The sequence below is a fragment of the Denticeps clupeoides genome, chromosome 11 (genome assembly GCF_900700375.1).
Source record: "Denticeps clupeoides chromosome 11, fDenClu1.1, whole genome shotgun sequence".
Taxonomy (NCBI): Eukaryota; Metazoa; Chordata; class Actinopteri; order Clupeiformes; family Denticipitidae; genus Denticeps; species Denticeps clupeoides.
In genome coordinates, this window is record NC_041717.1 from 6,689,236 (window position 1) to 6,708,592 (window position 19,357).

Sequence of the window (19,357 nt, forward strand, 5' to 3'; positions counted from 1 at the left end):
ATTTTCTGAAGTTGGTTTGTTTACCTTTTGCTTGACAGGAAAGTTATTACGGGACGAATTTCACTCCCCGTGCTCGAGAAATAAACACATATCAGCGTAAAATAGGTAGGGGTGATATTTCGGCACGACACCTGGAAATCCATACGGGAGCGTCGCACTATGGGGAGGGATCCTGACTTCTGATCATTTGGCGCAGTCGGGGACAGAGGGTTGCCAGGCCCGTCGAATTCAAGCAGGTTCGGCATTCACGAGCATTTTAAGTCGGTGTTGTGCGTGCTACGGAAAACGTGTTACATTTACACGTCGCATAACGTCACACGCGTGCACGCAAGCATGTGGGGGATTTTGCAAAGTCTGCCCGGTCAGCGATTGCACGAATCCGGACGCGTGTTTGTGTCCATGCATCTGGCAACCCTCGCCGAGCCGCGCAGAGCGCCCAGGCGCCTTTAATACCGGCCAGCCGCCGGTCGTGACAACGTTATTAACCCGGGGAGCGCTCCGCAAGCACCTCAACTCACCGGCCGGGGACTCCACGTGCGGCTCGTGTTTTCATCCCCAAAAAGCAGAAGTCAGGAATATAATGGAAGCGGACGGCGCCTCGATTAAAAAAGCTGGATACATTTTTCGGTGCGTTTCCCTTGGATTATAACTTCCCTCCCCACGAAGATGTGTTTTTGAGGGGGTGTTGACACACTTCGCCCTTTATCAGTAAATGGCTGGGACTTGGGTTGCCTGACGACTGGAAGGAAGCGAGAAACACACACTTGATCTCCGAATCATTTCAGGGTTGGACAATGTATGGTATAAACCAGCGCAGCTTTTACATGTAAGGGTTCTCCTCCAAACTGCAAACTCGATCCAACTGTTTGACTGATGAGTAAAATGACGCCAAATTTCTGTTGTCATTTCGCAGATCTTTTCATTTCTTCGTAGTGTGGTGCCATGCTCAGGTAAATATCAATTTTGTACATTTATCATGGAGTTATTTCCGATGTTTAACTTGAAGTTTAGGACTCGTTTGAATCCTGCTCATGCCATCAAGCTACCAGACAGAATTAAAATGATTAAGAATGTTGTAGCTAACGAATATTACCAAAATTACCAGCTATAATTAACAACTCTTTATTTGGCATTCGTGCAATGCCAATTTGTACCTCAAACCCTTCATAACTGTAAGTAGAATTTTAAAGTTCAATCAAATTTCATAGCTTAGATGACAAGCTGTAAAGTTTGGCTAAAATTTAAGATCAGTTATGTGCAAAATACCTCTAGAATATTAGTTATAAATATACAACTTTTCCATTTGTGTTATGTATTTATTTTGCCACGCTTGCAGGAAATTAATGCTTAGATTTATTGCACAAATGGGACACATAATTTGCATGTACGGAGCCATGGGAGCAGAGCAAGCTGGTCAACGTGTCTAACTTGACTAATGCTGACAGCAGTTAGACGTAGAGAGACATTTTGTGATTTTATTTTTCCCTTTGCATTGGAAAAGGGGGAGAATCACCCTTCTCCTAATTTTAACCAGTATGTGAGGGAACAGGGGTCGCTTACGGACCAGCTCAGCCGGCGGCAGGTCCGGGTCTACCAGCTCTACAGCCGAACCAGCGGCAAGCACGTCCAGATCCAGGGCAAAAAGGTCGCCGCCACCGCCGAGGACGGCAACAGTTTCGGTGAGCCGCCCGGGCACCGTGCGCGTCCCCCGACGGCACTGACACATTTTGCGACGGTCTCGAAACTGCTCGTTTTTCCCCAGACATGACGGCTTATTGACTTCAGGCATTTTGTATTCTGGCGGACGCCAGCAGATTTCTACAAGGTGTCAAGTGGCCTATACAGTAACGTTTAAAAAGAAGCAGAACTGGCAACTTTGCTGTGATAGCACTGTTGCCAAGACCGCTTATTTTACGTAACTTTGGCTTATTTATAGTTTCTTGCGTATTGTATTTGGCTTATAAAATACACTTCAATGTACATCGAAATAGATAAAAATACTGTTCTGAATACATTTAAAATGACGGTAGGCCAGAATGAAACCTTTATTGTTATATCCCAATATTTATCATAGACAGAATCTTGCAATTAAATCAATCATAATCATAATCAGCAGCCAAGCATGTTTTGAAAACCACAAAATTACACATTAATAAACGTAGAGTGTATTTATTGTGTTTGTGTCGCAGCTAAGCTGTATGTGGAGACCGACACGTTTGGAAGTCGTGTTCGGATCAAAGGCGCGGAAAGTGGAAGGTACCTCTGCATGAACCGGAGGGGGAAACTGGTTGGAAAGGTATTCCATATTCTTACCTCTCAGTTATTCATTATGCTTACTTGTTTGTTTATTGTAAGACAATATTGTAAGACCACATTTGTCTTAATAGTTTAACTTGGCCTCTTATTAGCAGACACTTACCTATATTGTAAGTGTGTAATGAAGTATGCACAGAGAAAGAAAGGACTGTTTCTAGACTTTAAATACTATAAAGTTTACTGTGGTATAAGGAATGATGTGTGTAGCATAAGGAGTCATGATGCCGATTGGTGGACACAGTGTGCACAGCCAGGACAAAAAATCTCCTCACACCCAGCCTGAAGCTGGTCAGAAGTCAGCGTGTCGCTTCCTGCAGGGAAGTGGAAAAGATGTATTCAGTGTTGTCCTCTTACCATGTGAAAGAATCAAGGAAATCTTGTCATTATGGGATGAGGCATATGGAAAGATTGAAATGTTGATTCTGAGTAAAATAAACTTTGGGGTAAAACTTTTTGATGAATCTGTGGATGATTTGATCCTAACAGAATAGTTTTTTTCTTAATTCTTTTATTCTCTGGTTATATTATAGATATTTACTGAAAAAGTAAATCATTGAACAGCGGCACCAACAGTTCATACTGGGCTGCTGGGTGATATTTTTTTTTTTGCTACAAATAAATTGTTAAAATTCACACAAAAATTAGTCATACCGAGCTTCAAAACACTAATGGTGATACTGTTGTGTCCAACAGGCCAGCGGCAGAGGTAGGGATTGCATCTTCACAGAGATTGTTCTGGAGAACAACTACACAGCCTTTCAGAACGCCAAATACAAGGGCTGGTACATGGCCTTCTCCAGGAAAGGCAGGCCAATAAAGGCCTCAAAGACCAGGGAGAACCAGCGCGAGGTCCACTTCATCAAGAGGCTCCACACAGGTCCCCTGCCCTTCCCCAACACAGACCGACTCAAACACTTCGAGTTCATCAGCTTTCCGTCCGCAAGACGAGCCAAGCGCAACAGGAAACCTCATACAGCACCCTGACAGAGACAAAAAGTGGACTTTTTTTTATGAAAAAAGAAGAGGCAACTTTATATATATTTTTATATTTTCCTATAAAATGGTATGGAATGCCAAAAAAATCCCCAAAAAAGATTGAAAGGTTGTAAAGTGCTTGAATGTAAATATGATAAGATGCTTAATGAAATGTATGTATATATTTAATATCCTGTGTGTGTTTTGTGTTCAAGTAAGCATTTATGGTGTGAAGAGATAAAAGGGGACTTTTTAAATGAAAAGACATAAATGCTTGTAGAAATATCAATAAACTTAACAGCTTTTGGGTTTACATATTTCAAATCCATTTAAGGCCCAAAAAAGTTGCTTCAGTCATAACCCCCGAAATAGTTTGGCTGACCACAAGTCCCCCTTTATAGAGGTGAAGGTATCTGTTTTGTGTCTTGGGTCAGATTTGATAGCCCACCACAGGGTGTACAACACACATACACACACCAAGGGCGAGCATGCAAACTCCACACGCAAGGTCAGAGCCTCGGGATTCGAACTCTTCACAAAAAGTATTTTTTGTTTCAGTTTGGTCGCAGTGTTCAAAACCTTAGTGGCTTGTAAAAGCATAAAACAGGTGATACATGACATGCTTTCTCAGCCTAATCTCAAAACACATTAAAAAATACTAATTTTGATTTTAACTAACAGATTTTGATTAATTGATTACTGGTAGAAAGTACACAAGATCTTTTCCTGCTTTCAGACTGAAGACATTTTCCCTTCAGTCGTATTCTGTGTAATTTGTAGCTTTCTACGATATCTGCATGTGTTGAGTTGATGAAAACAGATTATTTGATTGAGAGTTGGAAGGTATAACAGCAACAAAATCGGCATGAAAATTTACATAATTATTAGAATTGAGTTGAGGAACATGTGAGTTCCTACAACAACGGCTCATTCCCATGGCTGCACAACTTTCACCTTTTGAACAGCATATAAAGATAAAGAAAATTGTGCTTTGAAAAAGGGAACATTAGAAACATTAATTGCCTTATGTTGCCCAGTGATTCCAAGCCATTATGTTTTGCAGTGCAGATAACAATATACTGTCACGTTGGCTGGACATACGCACGACGTCACAAGACGGGTTTAATGCACAGTAGACGAGACAAGGGAAACATCACCAAACAATGATCCGACGGCGAACAGACACAAACAGGGTAGCTTTATACAATTCTATAATTATACACAGGTGAACACGATCAGGGTTATACACAGGACGAACATGAAACTCCGGTCTGAACTCCGGACCCAGAGTAACCTTTGCCGGACCGGATCATGACAGTACCCCCCCTCAAAGGCATAACCTTCGGTAGTGCCACACAAAACGGTCCATGAAAGGGGGGAGGAAGTCCATAAGGATGAGTGGCGGCTGTCCCGCACTGGCGGCTTCAGGCCTGGGCCAAAGCACGGCTCATCCGTGGGGGACCGGCATCCTGTCCGCCGACACAATACAGATATGTGCCCTTTGAATTGTCTCATGCATTAAACACGACCCCAACAGTGGAGACTTTCTGTACCCCGAGAACTGAGTCAGATCTACGTTTCGTTGACTGTATTGTAAGAATAAATGAAATTTGAGCTCTGCCTTTTATTAGCTTGTGTAACAGTCTGTAAGTCCCCTTTTAAATGTATTTTTAACACGTTATTGCGTCTGCTTCACTTTATTTAGCGTTGCATGTTCTTCAAACCATGGTGGCGAGCTGAGAGTCGTAAAAACGAACCCTTGTAGGCAGCAGGTGCAAGGAGCCCCTTCTTGATTAACCGATGGCACTCCATAAAAAATCTACCATTTTACTAGCAAGCTGACCACCTCTCAGTAAAGAGTTCACTTTACTATGGTGGCGATGGGTTCCGAGAAGGGGTCTCTGTTGCACTGAGGCAGGTAAACATGCCGCTGTCTTCTCATTAAAACAGGTGAGCTCCCACCCCCTGGTGGAACAGACCATCTCTGCAAAACCTACAGGTTAGAGCCTGCAAAATAACTCGTTTAAAAACCCAATGTAATGTAAAAGATAATAATATTACAATCAAAGGCATTTTATTTGTGTGCCTGAAGCGCTTCTTTGCGCTTCTTTTGGAGGGCGGGATGCAGTCTTGTTCTCAGGTCCTTAACTCTGAGATCAGTTCCTCTTTACATTCTCTCAGCTTAGTGCTGGGGACTGAGGAAGGATTCCAGTTGCTTCTCATCCCTCTGGTCACCCTGTAATCCTTTTAATTGAAATGTCTGACGTGCATCAGGGTTGATGCCTGGACATTATGTGGGCTCAGGTCGAGGCTTTTCTTCAGTTCGCTGCCACATCCAGCCCCCAGCTGCTGGCTCCTGTCACACCATGTCACTGCATGTGGGCTGAGTGGCCTTAGCAGCTCAAAATGAGATTAGAAGCCGATGAGAACTCAATATCTCCTACAGCATGAGGGGGTAACATTAGTGAGCTCATTGGGTAGAAATAGAAATAGTAAGTCCATATTTCAATAACAGTTTGCTTGGAAAGGGAAGCTGAGTAAAGCCTCAGTGTGTCAAACAGCCGCAATATTGTTGTGGACACGGGCAACTGCTCTGCTGTAAAATCTTGGGTTTTGGAATTCTTGTCGATGTTACTTTGATATGTAGTATGTACCTAAACATTGATGGTAGCAGCCTGTAGTGGGCTAGACACTCGTCTCTGAACCAGAAGTTCAAAGAGTCCCAGGTTCAAACCCCACTTACTACAATTGTGTCCCTGCGCTAAACACTTAACTCTGAGTGTCTCCAGGGAGACTGTCCCTGTAACTACTGACTGTAAGGAGCTCTGGATACTGCTGAATACTGTAAATTTAAATGCGGTGCAGACCACATACACCATACATGTGAAGTCAGTGCAAGATAATGCTCCCGACACCCTGGAACACAACATCTTGTTCAAGGTGTTGACTTGACCACCGAAGATACCAGATACAAGGAGGCGCCATCTCGTAAACTACAGGATTTAAAGAATCAGCTGCTAACATGTTGGTGCCAGATACCACGGGACACCTTCAAGGATTTCAGGTCAGAGCTGTTTTGATGCATTAAGCCAAACACACATAATGCCTTGTGGCTCTGTATATGTCTCGGATATTAAGATTCTTTTGACAGAAACCAGCAATTAATGAGGACTCATCCGAGTGACGTTGAGAAAAGTCCTCGCCACATGCCGATTTACATACAGTGTGAGAAAGGAACATACACGCAGGTTTGCTTGAACAGGATAATCACTACAACAGCTGAACATAACATGAACACTCGCAAATCCCAGTTATCAAACACCAGCATAATCATAAGCTTATTGCCAGTAATGAACTTGGCAAAGAAGTCAGACATGAGATTTAATACACCATTAATTATAGCAAGAGACATGGACCTGTGTGAACTATTTTTATAGAGGAGAGAAATCTCTGCAGAGGGTCTCGTTTGTCACTTAAGTATATAAACGACCACACAAACATATTCACAAACATATTCAAAACAATGCATTAATTTCTGGTGTAGTTGTTCCTACTATGAACGGTGCTGATAGAATTATTCATGTTAAAAGTATTGATAAGCATATTCTGATAATGGTGTATAGGGTGCTTTAATTAATTAATATACATCCAGGGCCAGTGGTGGCATAGCAGCCCCGGAATCAGAATGCTGCCGGTTCGAATCCCGAGCCGCCAAGGTGCCACTGAGGTGCCACTGAGCAAAGCATCGTCCCTACACACTGCTCCCCGGGCGCCAAGACAACTATCACTAATACACTATTCTCTCTTATCAAGTTACACGATGCATTGAATATAGTTGGTATGTATGTGTACTTAACTGTTGCCACAAAGCGTGTCTAATATGAAGTCTGAATCAAGACTTGTGCACAAGCAAACTTTTCTATTGGGGTCTAGCAAAGCATTTCTTTTATCACAAATCCATGATGATAACTGGCTAAAACTAACCCCCAAGGTGCAATAGGTTCATATAATCACCAATGCGAGACCTAATCTTCACACAACAGTCCAAAACCAGGGCAAGCAATGGCACATGGGGAATACTTTTGTGACCCCTATAGGCCAGGAAGCTGCCATGGCATAAATGTGCCACAATCTAGGTCATTGGATTCTGAATCTCAGAGACCCCTGGTGTAAACATTGAATAATGTTTTAAACTAGGCCCTGACTTTTTCAGTCCAGTGACCAGTGAATATCATCATTTGTGTTTTTACCACAATGTTTTCACATTTTGCCCTTATCCAGAGCGACTTACAATCAGTAGTTACAAGGACAGTCCCCCTGGAGACACTCAGGGTTAAGTGTCTTGCTAAGGGACACAATTATAGTAAGTAGGGTTTGAACATGGGTCTTCTGGTTCATAGGCAAGTGTGTTACCCACTAGGCCATTCTATTCAATTCAGAAAAGTTCATATCTCCCTCCAATGTAAATGTTTTCATGTAGTGAGGTTGTTTATAATGTTACTTGATGGGTGGTCCACACAAGCACAGTTGTGGGACAGTGTTGGCCAGTGGGTAAGGATGTGGACTCGTAATTGGAAGGTTGCGGGTTTAAATCCCGAACTGCCAAGTTGCCGCTGAGGTGCCACCGAGCAAAGCACTGTCCCCACACACTGCTCCCCGGGCACCTGTCATGGCTACCCACTGCTCACTCAGGGTGATGGTTACTGTGTCATCGTGTGCTGTGCTGCAGTGTTTCACAATGACAAAAACAATAAATTTTCTCTTTTTTTCTGACTGTGACCGAAAGTCAATTATTAATACTTTTCATCTTAGGAATAATAATTCCTCTTATGTAAACTATATATGTAGTTAAATAGGCTTGTCTTACTGTATTTTAATACCGACCTGAGCACCATGGATGTTGGAGACAGCATGATCCTAATGGCCAGTAGGGAGCGCCATTGTACTTTTAACCTCATTTCCTCCTTTTCACCTTAAGGAAGAGGAAAACAGACAGAAAGAAAGGAGACGATGACATTTTGAGTTCAGTGGGATGGGGGCACATAATTTCCTCTTGTTGTTCCCCTACATGCTGAATAGGTCAGTGTTGCATTTTCCTTCATGTAAAAGGCGGTGGTTACAATATCATAGCTGTTTCTTCCTCCCCTGGGTTTATTACGGGGTCTGCTTCCCCGCCAAAGGCCACCAGATTAGATCCAGCCTGAACAAAGACAGCAATCAATATTACGCTCATTCACAGAGAAAGCCTTTACTTTTTCTCTACATATTCACATCTGTTGTCTTTTATAAAAATGAATACAGTGTATGCATGCTGCTATTAACAATCAGAAGAAAGTCTTTATATAGAATTTAGTGGATTCGCTGGTTGAGGGACGACCACTAAGTTACTACCATCATGCACTTAAAACAGAATCTCATATGCATCCATCCACATAATCACTGATTATTAAAAATAATTATAAACCATTGTGCTAAAGTATTAGAGACATAACTAGATTGGCAGTGTCAGTGCAGTAGGTCTGAAGTTATAATGGCTTTGGGGAAGGTTTTTTTATTCTGTGGGACACTTAACAGGCTGAGTGGGATGTAAATTTTTGCCGGGCATGATTATGCTGACAGGGGAAATAGCTGCTAATGTCCCCCCTTCAGGGGATCCCTGTGGGGGCAGGCATCCCATTAGCATGCGCACACACACCCATCAAGGTCAATTTTGAAGTCACGTGTCTCCGCCTACTGTGGAGGTGACGTGTTTCCTGTGTCAAGCTCCACACTGGCTGTCCCAGCTGCTCTTGGGAGAACCGGGGTTACATTAAGTAACTTTTTACTTTTACGTTTTCTGCTGGCAAGCTGGACTTCTGTGGCTCTCCAGTTAAAAGAAGGAACATGCGGCAAAAGCACAGGGCGTAATCGTAGCACAGTGGCGTCGACTGATTACTGTACAGTTCGCTTTGTAATCGGATAACGTCCATGGGGACAGCAGGATATGCGGCAATGCTTTGTCCTTATAAGCTAATAAAGTCGCCCTTCGTTCTACAATGCGCTGTGATGCGAGTCATGCTCTCTGAAGTGAAGTGATGCTGGTGGGCACGTACACAAAAAACGTATTTATTTATATTTTTTAATGAAAATGCAAACATAATATTTAAAGTAAATATGTAAAGTATAAACATAAATATTTAAAGTAAAAAACAAAAGAGGAATACTTGATGCACAACAAAAAATAAAATACATGCAAACCGAGTTTGTAGCAAATCATATTTTTTACTTTGTGTTACGCAGTATATTTCAGAGAGGAAGTAAGCGTCAAGGCTTCGGGCCTATGGCGGAGAGGGAAAGATCACAGACATTCTCAGACATTTGATTCACAACATTAACGGCCAATGGGATGTTACCTTGACGGTCCTCAAGGGTGGAAGCTCAAAATCAGCTAATGGCAACAGCTTGTTCTTTGTGGGTTTATCAGAGCGGGTACATATTTAAAGCGGTACCGCCTGTCGGAACGCTCAAGCGGAGACGGAAATTCGTCTTGGTAGCAGCAAGCAAAGTTCTTGAACAAAAATGAGAGGAATCGTGCATCTTCAAGCTGGACAGTGTGGTAACCAGTAGTGATGGTGAGATGAAGCCTCATGAGGCATCGCACCACTTGAGCCAAATGGATCAAGAAAGGATTCATGTGCACACGACACCACCTACTGGCCAGGTGTATAATTACAAACCATGCATGACCAAATAATTGTTCTACATAAATGATCACATTTAAGTATAATAAAATACTGTTTGAGTGTATTCTGTGTGAATATTTTCACAAAATGGAAGTATTATATGATATGCTTGTGTAACTGGGAATAAAATTTCTGAATTTTTGGTTTTAAGTGATTCCTTTTTTTTTGACAACCTCACTGGCCGTTGAAAACACCTTTCACATGGCACAGAAGAAAAACGCATACAAATTGGGGTACAGTCCTTTTTGCCTTTCCCAGTACTCCAGAGGGTTTTCCAGCCTGCTTATATTTGGCTCAGAATGGTAGCACTGGACCTCCACAGTGGCATCTGCTGTTACATTCTGTGTCTTCCGTGCCTCCATGATGCTGCTCTCTCTCTCTCTCTAAACTTTCCAAAGTATCTCCAAATGATATAGTATCCAAACTATTAAAACTATCCAAAGTCTGAACTGACCAGAACTCTCCATCAAAACCCCACATTTTGAATGGAGCCTGAGGGGTTTATATTGCCTCAAACCTCGCAGCAAAATCTGAACTGCTTCCCAAGGCAGTCACGAGGCACAGCCGGCAGCGAGGCTTCAGACATCATCAGTTTAGGCTCCTCCCCTAAATGCAGCAACCTCGATACGCACTTCACGGAAAAGCCCCCTCCAGTACTTGATACACACTCCGAGGCCTCGGTACGTCCCGTAACATCACTAGTAACCAGATTGGTGCGAAGGTAAGTTGGCTATTGTAAAGTTTTACATAACTTTCGATTAGTAAATTGCATTTTTTTTGGCTCATTAGGCCTAGTGGGTAACACACTTGCCTATGAACCAGAAGACCCAGGTTCAAACCCCACTTAATACATTATGTCCCTGAGCAAGACACTTAACCCTAAGTTGCTCCGGGGGGGACTGTCCCTGTAACTACTGATTGTAAGTCGCTCTGGATAAGGGCGTCTGATAAATACTGTACATGTAAAATGTAAATGTAGACGTGGATGAAATTGCTGCCTGTATTTCCACAAGATTGTCAATTTACCTGCTACCGTTTCATAATTGCGAGTAAATTAGTGATGCGCTTAAGGTTAGAATGTCCTTGAATCATCCGTCGGTTTTTCAATAAAACGGCGCTGTTGAGTCGGTTTCATGGATTGGTAAATGTATATTATATTTTTGTTAGTTTTAAATTGGCCATTTCTTAACTCTGAGTTTTTAATAAAATCCTCGTTCAGATGTGGGTGAGTGGGGGGATTTTTCTTTGTCAAAGCATCCGCAGTGTGGCTTTGGCGCCGCATTTTAAACAGTGGGTTTCGCATTGGCTTTTGACTGATCATTATGATCATAATTCCAACCACACCGGCCAACATGTTTGTAGCATTTTTTTAAAATTAGCTTAGCGCTTAACTTCACCCGTCCCTTCATCCAAAAATGAATAGTTTGTCCAATAACACATTTACATTTACATTTACAGCATTTATCAGACGCCCTTATCCAGAGCGACTTACAATCAGTAGTTACAGGGACAGTCTCCCTGGAGCAACTTAGGGTTATGTGTCTTGCTCAGGGACACAATGGTAGTAAGCGGGATTCGAACCCGGGTCTTCTGTTTCATAGGCGAGTGTGTTACCCACTAGGCTGCTACCACCCTGTGTATCTTGGTTTTATTAATTTTTTCCTTCCCCTTTCCCACTTTTGGGAGGTTATAAGCGATGAGCATGGCATTGACCCAACTGGAACATACCATGGAGATAGTGACCTCCTACTTGACCGCATCAATGTTTACTACAATGAGGCATCAGGTGGGTGTTCTTTTTTTTTCTATTTCACTATATTGTTATTATGTGCTAAAAAAAATTGCTATTTAATATCAACTTTAAATCAAATATAGGTGGTAAATATGTACCTCGTGCCGTGATGGTGTACTTGGAGCCTGGAACCATGGACTCTGTGAAATCTGGGCCCTTTAAGCAGATTTTTAGACCTGACAACTTTGTTTTTGGTAGGTAAAATTTTATGTGTATCTGTGTGTTATTAGTTCAGTTTTGGGCTGATACACTGAGGGGGCGGAATTGGTTGACTCGGTCCTTGACGTCGTGCGGAAGGAGGCGGAGAGCTGCGACTGCCTGCAGGGCTTCCAGCTCACCCACTCCCTCGGTGGTGGCACCGGGTCTTGCATGGGCACCCTGCTAATCAGCAAGATCTGTGAAGAATACCCTGACCGCATCATGAACACTTTCAGCGTTATGCCCTCACCCAAAGTTTCCGACACCGTTGTCAAACCGTACAATGCCACCCTGTCTGTGCACCAGCTGGTCGAGAACACAGATGAAACCTTCTGCATTGACAACGAGGCCCTGTATGATATCTGCTTCCGCACCCTCAAACTCACCACACCCTCATATGGTGATCTCAATCACCTGGTGTCCTCCACCATGAGTGGCGTGACCACCTGCCTGCAGTTCCCTGGCCAGCTGAACGCAGATCTGCGCAAGCTTGCTGTAAACATGGTGCCCTTCCCTTGTCTGCATAGCTTCATGCCAGGATTTGCCCCACTCACCAGCAGAGGTAGCCAGCAGTACCGCTCGCTCACTGTGCCTGAGCTGACACAGCAGATGTTTGATGCCAAAAACATGATGGCTGCCTGTGACCCACGTCATGGCCGCTACCTCACGGTTGCAGCCATCTTCCTGTTCTTGTTTGTGCTGTTTTTTCCCAAGTCTTTGTCTATACATAGTTTTCAATAAAAGCATTTTCACGTTTATTCTGGATCAACAGTTATGATATGGCGCTCTTTCTTGAAGTGTGCAGTTCTGTTCTTGGAAGCATTATTATCATTTTTGTGTTCGTCATAACCGAAGTGCCTGCCTGTTTCACCAGAATGTAGCACGACGTGCAACCAACATTCAATAAATATCTGTAAGCAAGAAGAATTGTATTACAGTTTCAGTTACTGAATAGAAGCAGTCATTTACATTTATTTACATTTACAGCATTTATCAAACAGTAGTTACAGGGACAGTCCCCCTGGAGACACTCAGGGTTAAGTGCCTTGCTCAGGGACACAATGGTAGTAAGTGGGGTTTGAACCTGGGACTTTGAGGACTTCTGGTTTATAGTCGAGTTTGGATTCCCGCTCTTAGTGGGAATCCATCTCCCCAGCAAATTTAGCCGGATGTTAGCAAAGTGAAGGCTCAGCCATTTAAAGCCTCCAACCACTCATGGTCAAAAGGATAAGACACCTGGAATGATAGAGAAACACTGAAATTATTATTAAATTCCACGGCAGAACACTTGGCAACAGGCTGAAAATAACTAGATCGAGTTGAAGGCCTGCGATTACTGGCTGGAAACCAACACGGCACTCGCACAGCCAACACACATATCATGGCATGGCTAAATATAAGCCAGCGTGAGCACTTGGGCAATGGTAGTCCTGTACATAACATGGTGTTTATATACCTGCGTTTATATTCATGATCTTAATGGTGATTCTGGCTGAGCTGATTTAAAATGTGTTCATTTTTTTATGTTTTTGTCAGATATATGAACAATTTTCTAAGTTAGAAATGCTCTTTTTGTCCTTGGTGATGAGAAGGTTCATAACAATGTTTACTTACCAGATGGATTTGTGTTCATTTCTTAAATATCTTATGTTAATCATAAAAGCAGTAAAAACAGAATAATGTGTTTATTTGTAGGCATGCAGTTGTCAAATTAAGAGCAGGATTTTTTCATTCTGTGTTAATAACTTAATTGTTGCACACAGCATTTGTTAAACCACACAGGTTTACATCCTTTTGATTAACTTGCCCAAAAGCGTACAGGAATATTAAGTATATGGTTTGATAAAACCAGTCAGACCTGATTTAGATGTGAGAACTTTTTTAATTGCTGTCGATCCCCCAAGAATAGAACCTGGAAAGAGCCACCACTCTTCTGTAATAGGAACGTGGTCCACTAGGTGACAGTGGTGGGCTTCTAAAGCGAAGAGCTCTTAGAGGCCTGGTCAATTAAATAATGTCCTTTTCCAAATCTTCTTAAGCAGTTCATAAAAATAGCATTTTTAGATCTTCCAGCGCTAAAACCTTCTTAGTGCTAATAAAGGACTTTAATTGAGTGTGATATGCTAAGAATAAATAAACAAAAGTTCAAATTAAGACCCACGGTTTCAGAGACAAACTTTCCAATTAGATCTGTTCTAAAAGTTGTACGTTTTATTTTTTGTGGGTACAAATACCTGAGACCAATTTATGTTTTCTGGGGTTCCTTTATTAATTCTATGCACTGTCCAGCAATATCCATGCTCCACATCCAGGAACTGACGCTTGGCACGCTGATTTTATTCATAGATACTGAAAAACCAAACATGTTCCAAAACCTTCTGTTTGTGTTTGTGATCTGAGCTGTTTGCTCTTTCACGTGGTGTCCTCAGAGGCATCTGTTTTTCACTCTTTCGCCATCGGCCCCAGAATTAAAATTCTAAATTTTTTTGTCACATACATAGTCATGCACGGTATGATATGCAGTGAAATGCTTTAGCAACTGGTACAGACCACAGTATTGCAAATATTGCAAGTATACAATGAACCAATATGCAAATATTGCAAACATAACCAAATATTACACTTTTGTCTTAAAACACAAAATATGTGTAACAGGTAGGGTGAAGGTGTGCAAATGAGTGGAGTCAAAATATAAAGTGGCAAAGTAAAAAAAAAATTGTGCTATAGTAAAAAGAGTAGAGGTGGCCATAGATTAATTTTCTTAATCTAGATTAATATCACTGTAATCTTGGAATTAATCTAGAGTAATCTAGAGTAAGCAAAATTAATCTAGAATTAATCTATATTCTAGATTAATCTACATTAATCTAGATTTAAATGGCTCATTTGAATTCTGCTGAAGGCATTCAGAATATGTGTGTTACCCAAATAATGACTAAAAGTAAGTCTAAAAGTGTCTGCTAAAAATAAAGTAAAGTAAAGTCTTTGAGAACGGGTTTCTCAAGCCAGGTGGCGCATTAGACCAGGGGCTCACCTCCTGTTTCCAAAATGCATCACAACTGCTTGAGAAAGCTGTTCTACTATGATAATTGGTGATGAAAATAAATTATGTTCAATAAGATGTACTTGTGTTTACCAACTGTTTATTCAGTTAAATAGCTGCATCCATGTTACCACGTGACGTTTGATGTGGTAATTTCACAGTTTGAAGACTCGTTCTCGCCCTCTACAGTGCAATTCGGCTAGGTATACATCCGCGCTAAAATATCAAGGTGAAAGTCATCATAGTGTAGCGGTTCTTCTTCTGCGTTGTGTAACATTTTGATTTCGTTTCTTGAACAACAAATGATGAGCTGACACCCAAGAGATTTTCTGTGCAAAGTGTCAAAACATTGCGTCACACATCGCACCTTTCTGCACCTCTCTCTACAATATTAAAAGAACATAAAAAAATATTGACAAAATAACACACATGCAAAATATTCCTAATATGTACATAAATTAAAATGAAAGAAATAACTTTTTGCACACAAACCCCACGCACCTCTCACATCTCACGCCATGTGCCCAAGAGACCTGAACCGGGTCTCAAAAACAAAATAAAAGTCTTTAGGAAATAAGAAACTAAAACACACAAGAAAGAAGAAATATACTTATAAATCTAGTGTAACCATTTAACTCCGGCACAATAGCTTGCGTAGTATAGACCCAGCTCCCAACACAACTTTGTGAATAGATTAACGGCGATATTTTTTTTATCGTCCGATAAGAGTCTCATGTTAACACAGCACGTTAACGCCGATAACGGCCCACCACTAAAAAAAGAGTACAGATTTTGTGCAAAAATTCTGGGGGTGATTGAGTCCAGAGTGATTAAAGGTGGAAGTGAAAGTGCTGGAGTGTATTGAAATTCTATGTAGTGTTGTGATTGTTGAGAACTTGAACAGCCTGTGGAAAGAAGCTCCTCCTCATTCTCTGTGTTGGACTTCAGGAAGCAGAAGCTCTTCCCTGAGCGCAGCAGAGAGAACAGTCCATTGTTGGGGTGGCCGTCACTATCTTCTTGGCCCTGGTCCAGCACCGCTGGTTGATTGAAGGTCAGGGAGCTAGGTACAGATGATGCATTCAGGTAATTGCACCCTCTGTAGGGTTCGGTTGAGATGTTTCCCTTCAGGATGCTCTCTGTGGTGCAGGGGTAGATGTTCCTGAGCACCTTGGGGGGCAGTCTAAAGTTTCTCAGGCGTCTAAGGAGGTAGAGACGCTGCCAGACCTTTTTCACCATGGTGTGACAGGACCATGAAAGGTCTTGCGTGATGTGAACACCAAGATATCGGAAGCTGTCCACTCTCTCCACTGGACTCCTGTTGATGACAGAGGTCTTGTAGTTCCTCTCCTGCTTGGTACTAAAGTCCACTATCAACTCCTTTGTCTTGCAGACGTTCAGGTGGAGATTGTTCCTCTGCACCAGTTCTCCAGATTTCCAATCTACTCCAGGTAGGCCGTCTTGTCATTGTCAGACATCAGGCCCACCCCGACAGTGTTGTCAGCAAACTTGATGATGGTGGTTGAGTTAGTAGTGGCTATTCAGTCATATTTGTACAGCGAGTACAGCAGGGGGCTCAATACACAGCACTGGGGGGCTCCAGTGCTGAGAGTTATGGTGGCTGAGACATGTCCGCCCATCCTTACTGCCTGTGGTCCCAGTTAGGAAGTTGGAGATCCACTGGCACAGAGATGAGCTGAGTCCCAGGTGCTCCAGCTTGGTGGTGAGTTTGGAAGGGATTATTGTGTTAAATGCTGAACTGTAGTGAATGAAAATCATTTTAACATAATTTCCCTTCCAAGTGTCCAGGTGGGTGAGTGCTGTGTGGAGGAGATGTGAGATGGCGTCGTCTGTACATCAATTGGGATTATAGGCTAACTGTAGTGGGTCAAGTGTGTCTGGTAATGAAGAAATGATGAAGTCTTTGACCAGCCGTTCAAAGCACTTCATCACTACTGAGGTTAAGGCTAGCTGCCTGAGGGAGGCAGGATTGGGTTTCTTTGGGACCAGAACAATGATGGATTCCTTGAAGCATGTGGGGATCACCGATTGAGATAGAGAGAGGTTGAATATCTCTGTAAACACAGGTGCTAGCTGGTCCGCGCAGGCTCTGAGGATTCTCCCAGAGATGCCGTCTGGTCCTGCTGCTTTCCTGGTGTTCACGCTCCTGAAGGCTCTCCTCATGTCATGCTCAGTGATGATGAATGTGTTTTCGGTGCTGTCAGTGTCTTCCTGTCTGCAGCTGTTAGAGCCGCTAGCCGATGCTAGAGCATCACTAGCGTCTTTAGGTGCAGCCTCAAAGCGAGCATAGAATGTGTTCAGCTTGTCTGCCAGACACGTCCACGTTCGTCATTCCGGATGTTGGTACTTTATAATCCATGATCGTCCTTAGTCCCTGCCACAGGCTCCTAGAGCCACAGACTCTGTTCCAGCAGTGACTCCAGTTTCTTCCTGTAGCACTGATTTGCCTCCTTCACCGCTTTCCTGACGTTGTACGACGCAGCTTTGTATGGTCCCATGTCCCCGGACCATCAAGCACACACCGCCTCCGCTTGACTTCCCAGAGTCCCGTGTCCTGTCCATGCAGTGAACCGAGAAGAACTAGACTGGCTGGATGGTGTGGTCTGGCACCGCTGGGTTCGAATATTTTAAAGCTTCGAATATTTTTTTTTTTTTTTTGTTCTTCTATAAAAGCAAAGATGAATCTTAAAATGCATTCGTCAGTGGGGCAGGAAGAGAAACAAAGTGGGAGCGCAAGAGGAGTGTGAGCTCAATTCCATGCCGTGCCCTCTTTAAACCCTGTGAATAATCAGCTATTATTTTCTCATTTTGAAGCCCCTGTGGTTTACGGATCATTTTAAAAGGTTTTTAATTTCCTGTCTCAAGTGCAAACTTTTCAGATGTCGAGTGTGTGTTTTTGTTTTTTCAGCAGTGTTCTCAGTTGTGGGGTTGTGTGCGCAGCTCATTTTAATGCGCAGCTCATTTCCGGCTCGGCCGTAGATAGGGATCAAAGGCACCTCTCCCGCCATCTCCTCCGTTGGGCCTAAGCCCTCTGCAGGTGTAGATCCAAACGTTGTGGTCTCCAACCTCACACTGTCGCCCTCGGTCTTGGATGCAGACCTTAATTCTGTGGCTGAACCGTGCCGGCATGTCTGTCACATCTTTATTAAGTTTGCACTGGCCGGCTCTGCTCAGCTTTGCATTAAAAAGCTATAAGGTTTTACCTTATTTCTCTATTTTTTTGCAGGCCCACCAAGGGTTCTCTTTCAAACATTTGCTTGGTGGCTCATCACCTCCACCTAACCAGGAGGGCTTCTTTCTCATCAACAGGACCTATGGTTGAACTTATCCAGTGTCACGTTCATAAGTCTAGGGGTCTCAGAAACGCAACAAGGGTGTGGAGAGGAGGATGTCCACTGTTACACACTCACCAGCAAACAAAGTGTACGAACAGTGCTTTTATTCACAGTGAGCTAACAGGTACAATAAAACAGCAGACTCAACACAGCTAACCGACATTAAAACAGCCTAAAGGAAGGGATGGTCCAGCTCAAACACACACAAGTTAACAAAAAGGGCACATAACAGGCTAACATCTAACAGGCTAACAACAAAGGGATCTATCATACAAAGCAACAAGACACACAAATGAGATCCCCAACGGAGCTCCTTGCAGATCTCCGTGGACCCTGGGGACCTCCCAAAAGTGTAAGGGCCTAGCAGACCCTGGGGACCTCTCGAACACCATCCAAAGTCCCTTTATATAGGTGGAGGTGACCAATGGCAGATGGTAGGTGGAGCTGGAAGGCTTGCCTACAGGGCTGTAAATGGAACTGCACCCTCCTACATCAATACAATACTACCTAGCTACACTCCTACACGCTCTCCCAGATCAGCAAATGAAATTAGACTAAAATGCATATATACATTATAATTTTTTTTCTTCGTCTAGCACTTAACAATCTCTGAGCACGCTCTTCGCTGACAAGTTCAGCCTTATCAGGGCTCTTAGTTTGTAAACTCAATATTCTATAGAAAGCGAACGAGAACTGCTGATGTCTTCCTCTTGTAAGTCGCTTTGGATAAAAGCGTCTGCTAAATAAAGTAAAGTAAAGTAAAGCTTCAACTCCTCCTATGAAGTCAACCTAAAAGAGACAGGATGCAAAAAACACAGCCAGACACACAGAACACATGGTAGCATACGTCCAGGGACATAACATCCATGTCTCAGTGACCAGGAAAAGGTGCAATTTCTCGACACCCTGGTGGAATGTAAGAACCTTTTCGGCCCCACATTCGAGGCAAGGAGTCAGA

At 42.9% G+C, this 19,357-nt stretch overlaps 2 protein-coding genes and 1 pseudogene across 4 annotated transcripts in view; all 3 read left to right on the forward strand.

Moving 5' to 3' along the window:
• The first annotated feature begins 502 nt into the window (after nucleotides 1-502).
• fgf17 (fibroblast growth factor 17) lies at nucleotides 503-3,534 on the forward strand. Of its 2 annotated transcripts, none has more exons than XM_028996201.1 (5): nucleotides 503-826; nucleotides 914-950; nucleotides 1,502-1,679; nucleotides 2,190-2,296; nucleotides 3,010-3,534. In XM_028996201.1, exons 1-5 carry the CDS (start codon nucleotides 795-797, stop codon nucleotides 3,298-3,300), a joined length of 645 nt encoding a protein of 214 aa, XP_028852034.1. In that variant the 5' UTR covers nucleotides 503-794; the 3' UTR covers nucleotides 3,301-3,534. The 2 variants fall into 2 exon arrangements, with proteins under 2 accessions (XP_028852034.1, XP_028852035.1); XM_028996202.1 differs by having other exon boundaries at nucleotides 1,535-1,679.
• A 2,593-nt stretch (nucleotides 3,535-6,127) lies between these two features.
• The window catches only part of LOC114800004 (tubulin beta-1 chain-like), a 44,387-nt gene continuing 31,157 nt past the window's right edge, over nucleotides 6,128-19,357 (forward strand). The window contains exons 1-2 of one of the 2 annotated variants that reach the window (XM_028997049.1): nucleotides 11,721-11,799; nucleotides 11,889-11,999. Coding sequence is in view for 1 of the 2 variants with exons in the window: in XM_028997050.1 (XP_028852883.1) it covers nucleotides 6,314-6,355 (42 nt within the window). In the remaining variant the exon portion in view is untranslated. Of the gene's footprint in view, nucleotides 6,356-11,720; nucleotides 11,800-11,888; nucleotides 12,000-19,357 lie in introns of those variants that run through there. The other variant, XM_028997050.1, reaches the window with a different exon arrangement.
• Nucleotides 9,304-12,884, forward strand: LOC114799055 (tubulin beta-1 chain-like; annotated as a pseudogene).

What these genes read in the sequence shown, in the direction of transcription:
- fgf17 (XM_028996201.1), top strand. Translation starts at nt 795, where the DNA reads ATGTATGGTATAAACCAGCGCAGCTTTTACAT. An exon ending in CGAGGACGGCAACAGTTTCG is followed by an intron (nt 1,680 to 2,189) that starts GTGAGCCGCCCG and finishes TTTGTGTCGCAG; the next exon opens with CTAAGCTGTATGTGGAGACC. An exon ending in GGGGGAAACTGGTTGGAAAG is followed by an intron (nt 2,297 to 3,009) that starts GTATTCCATATT and finishes TGTGTCCAACAG; the next exon opens with GCCAGCGGCAGAGGTAGGGA.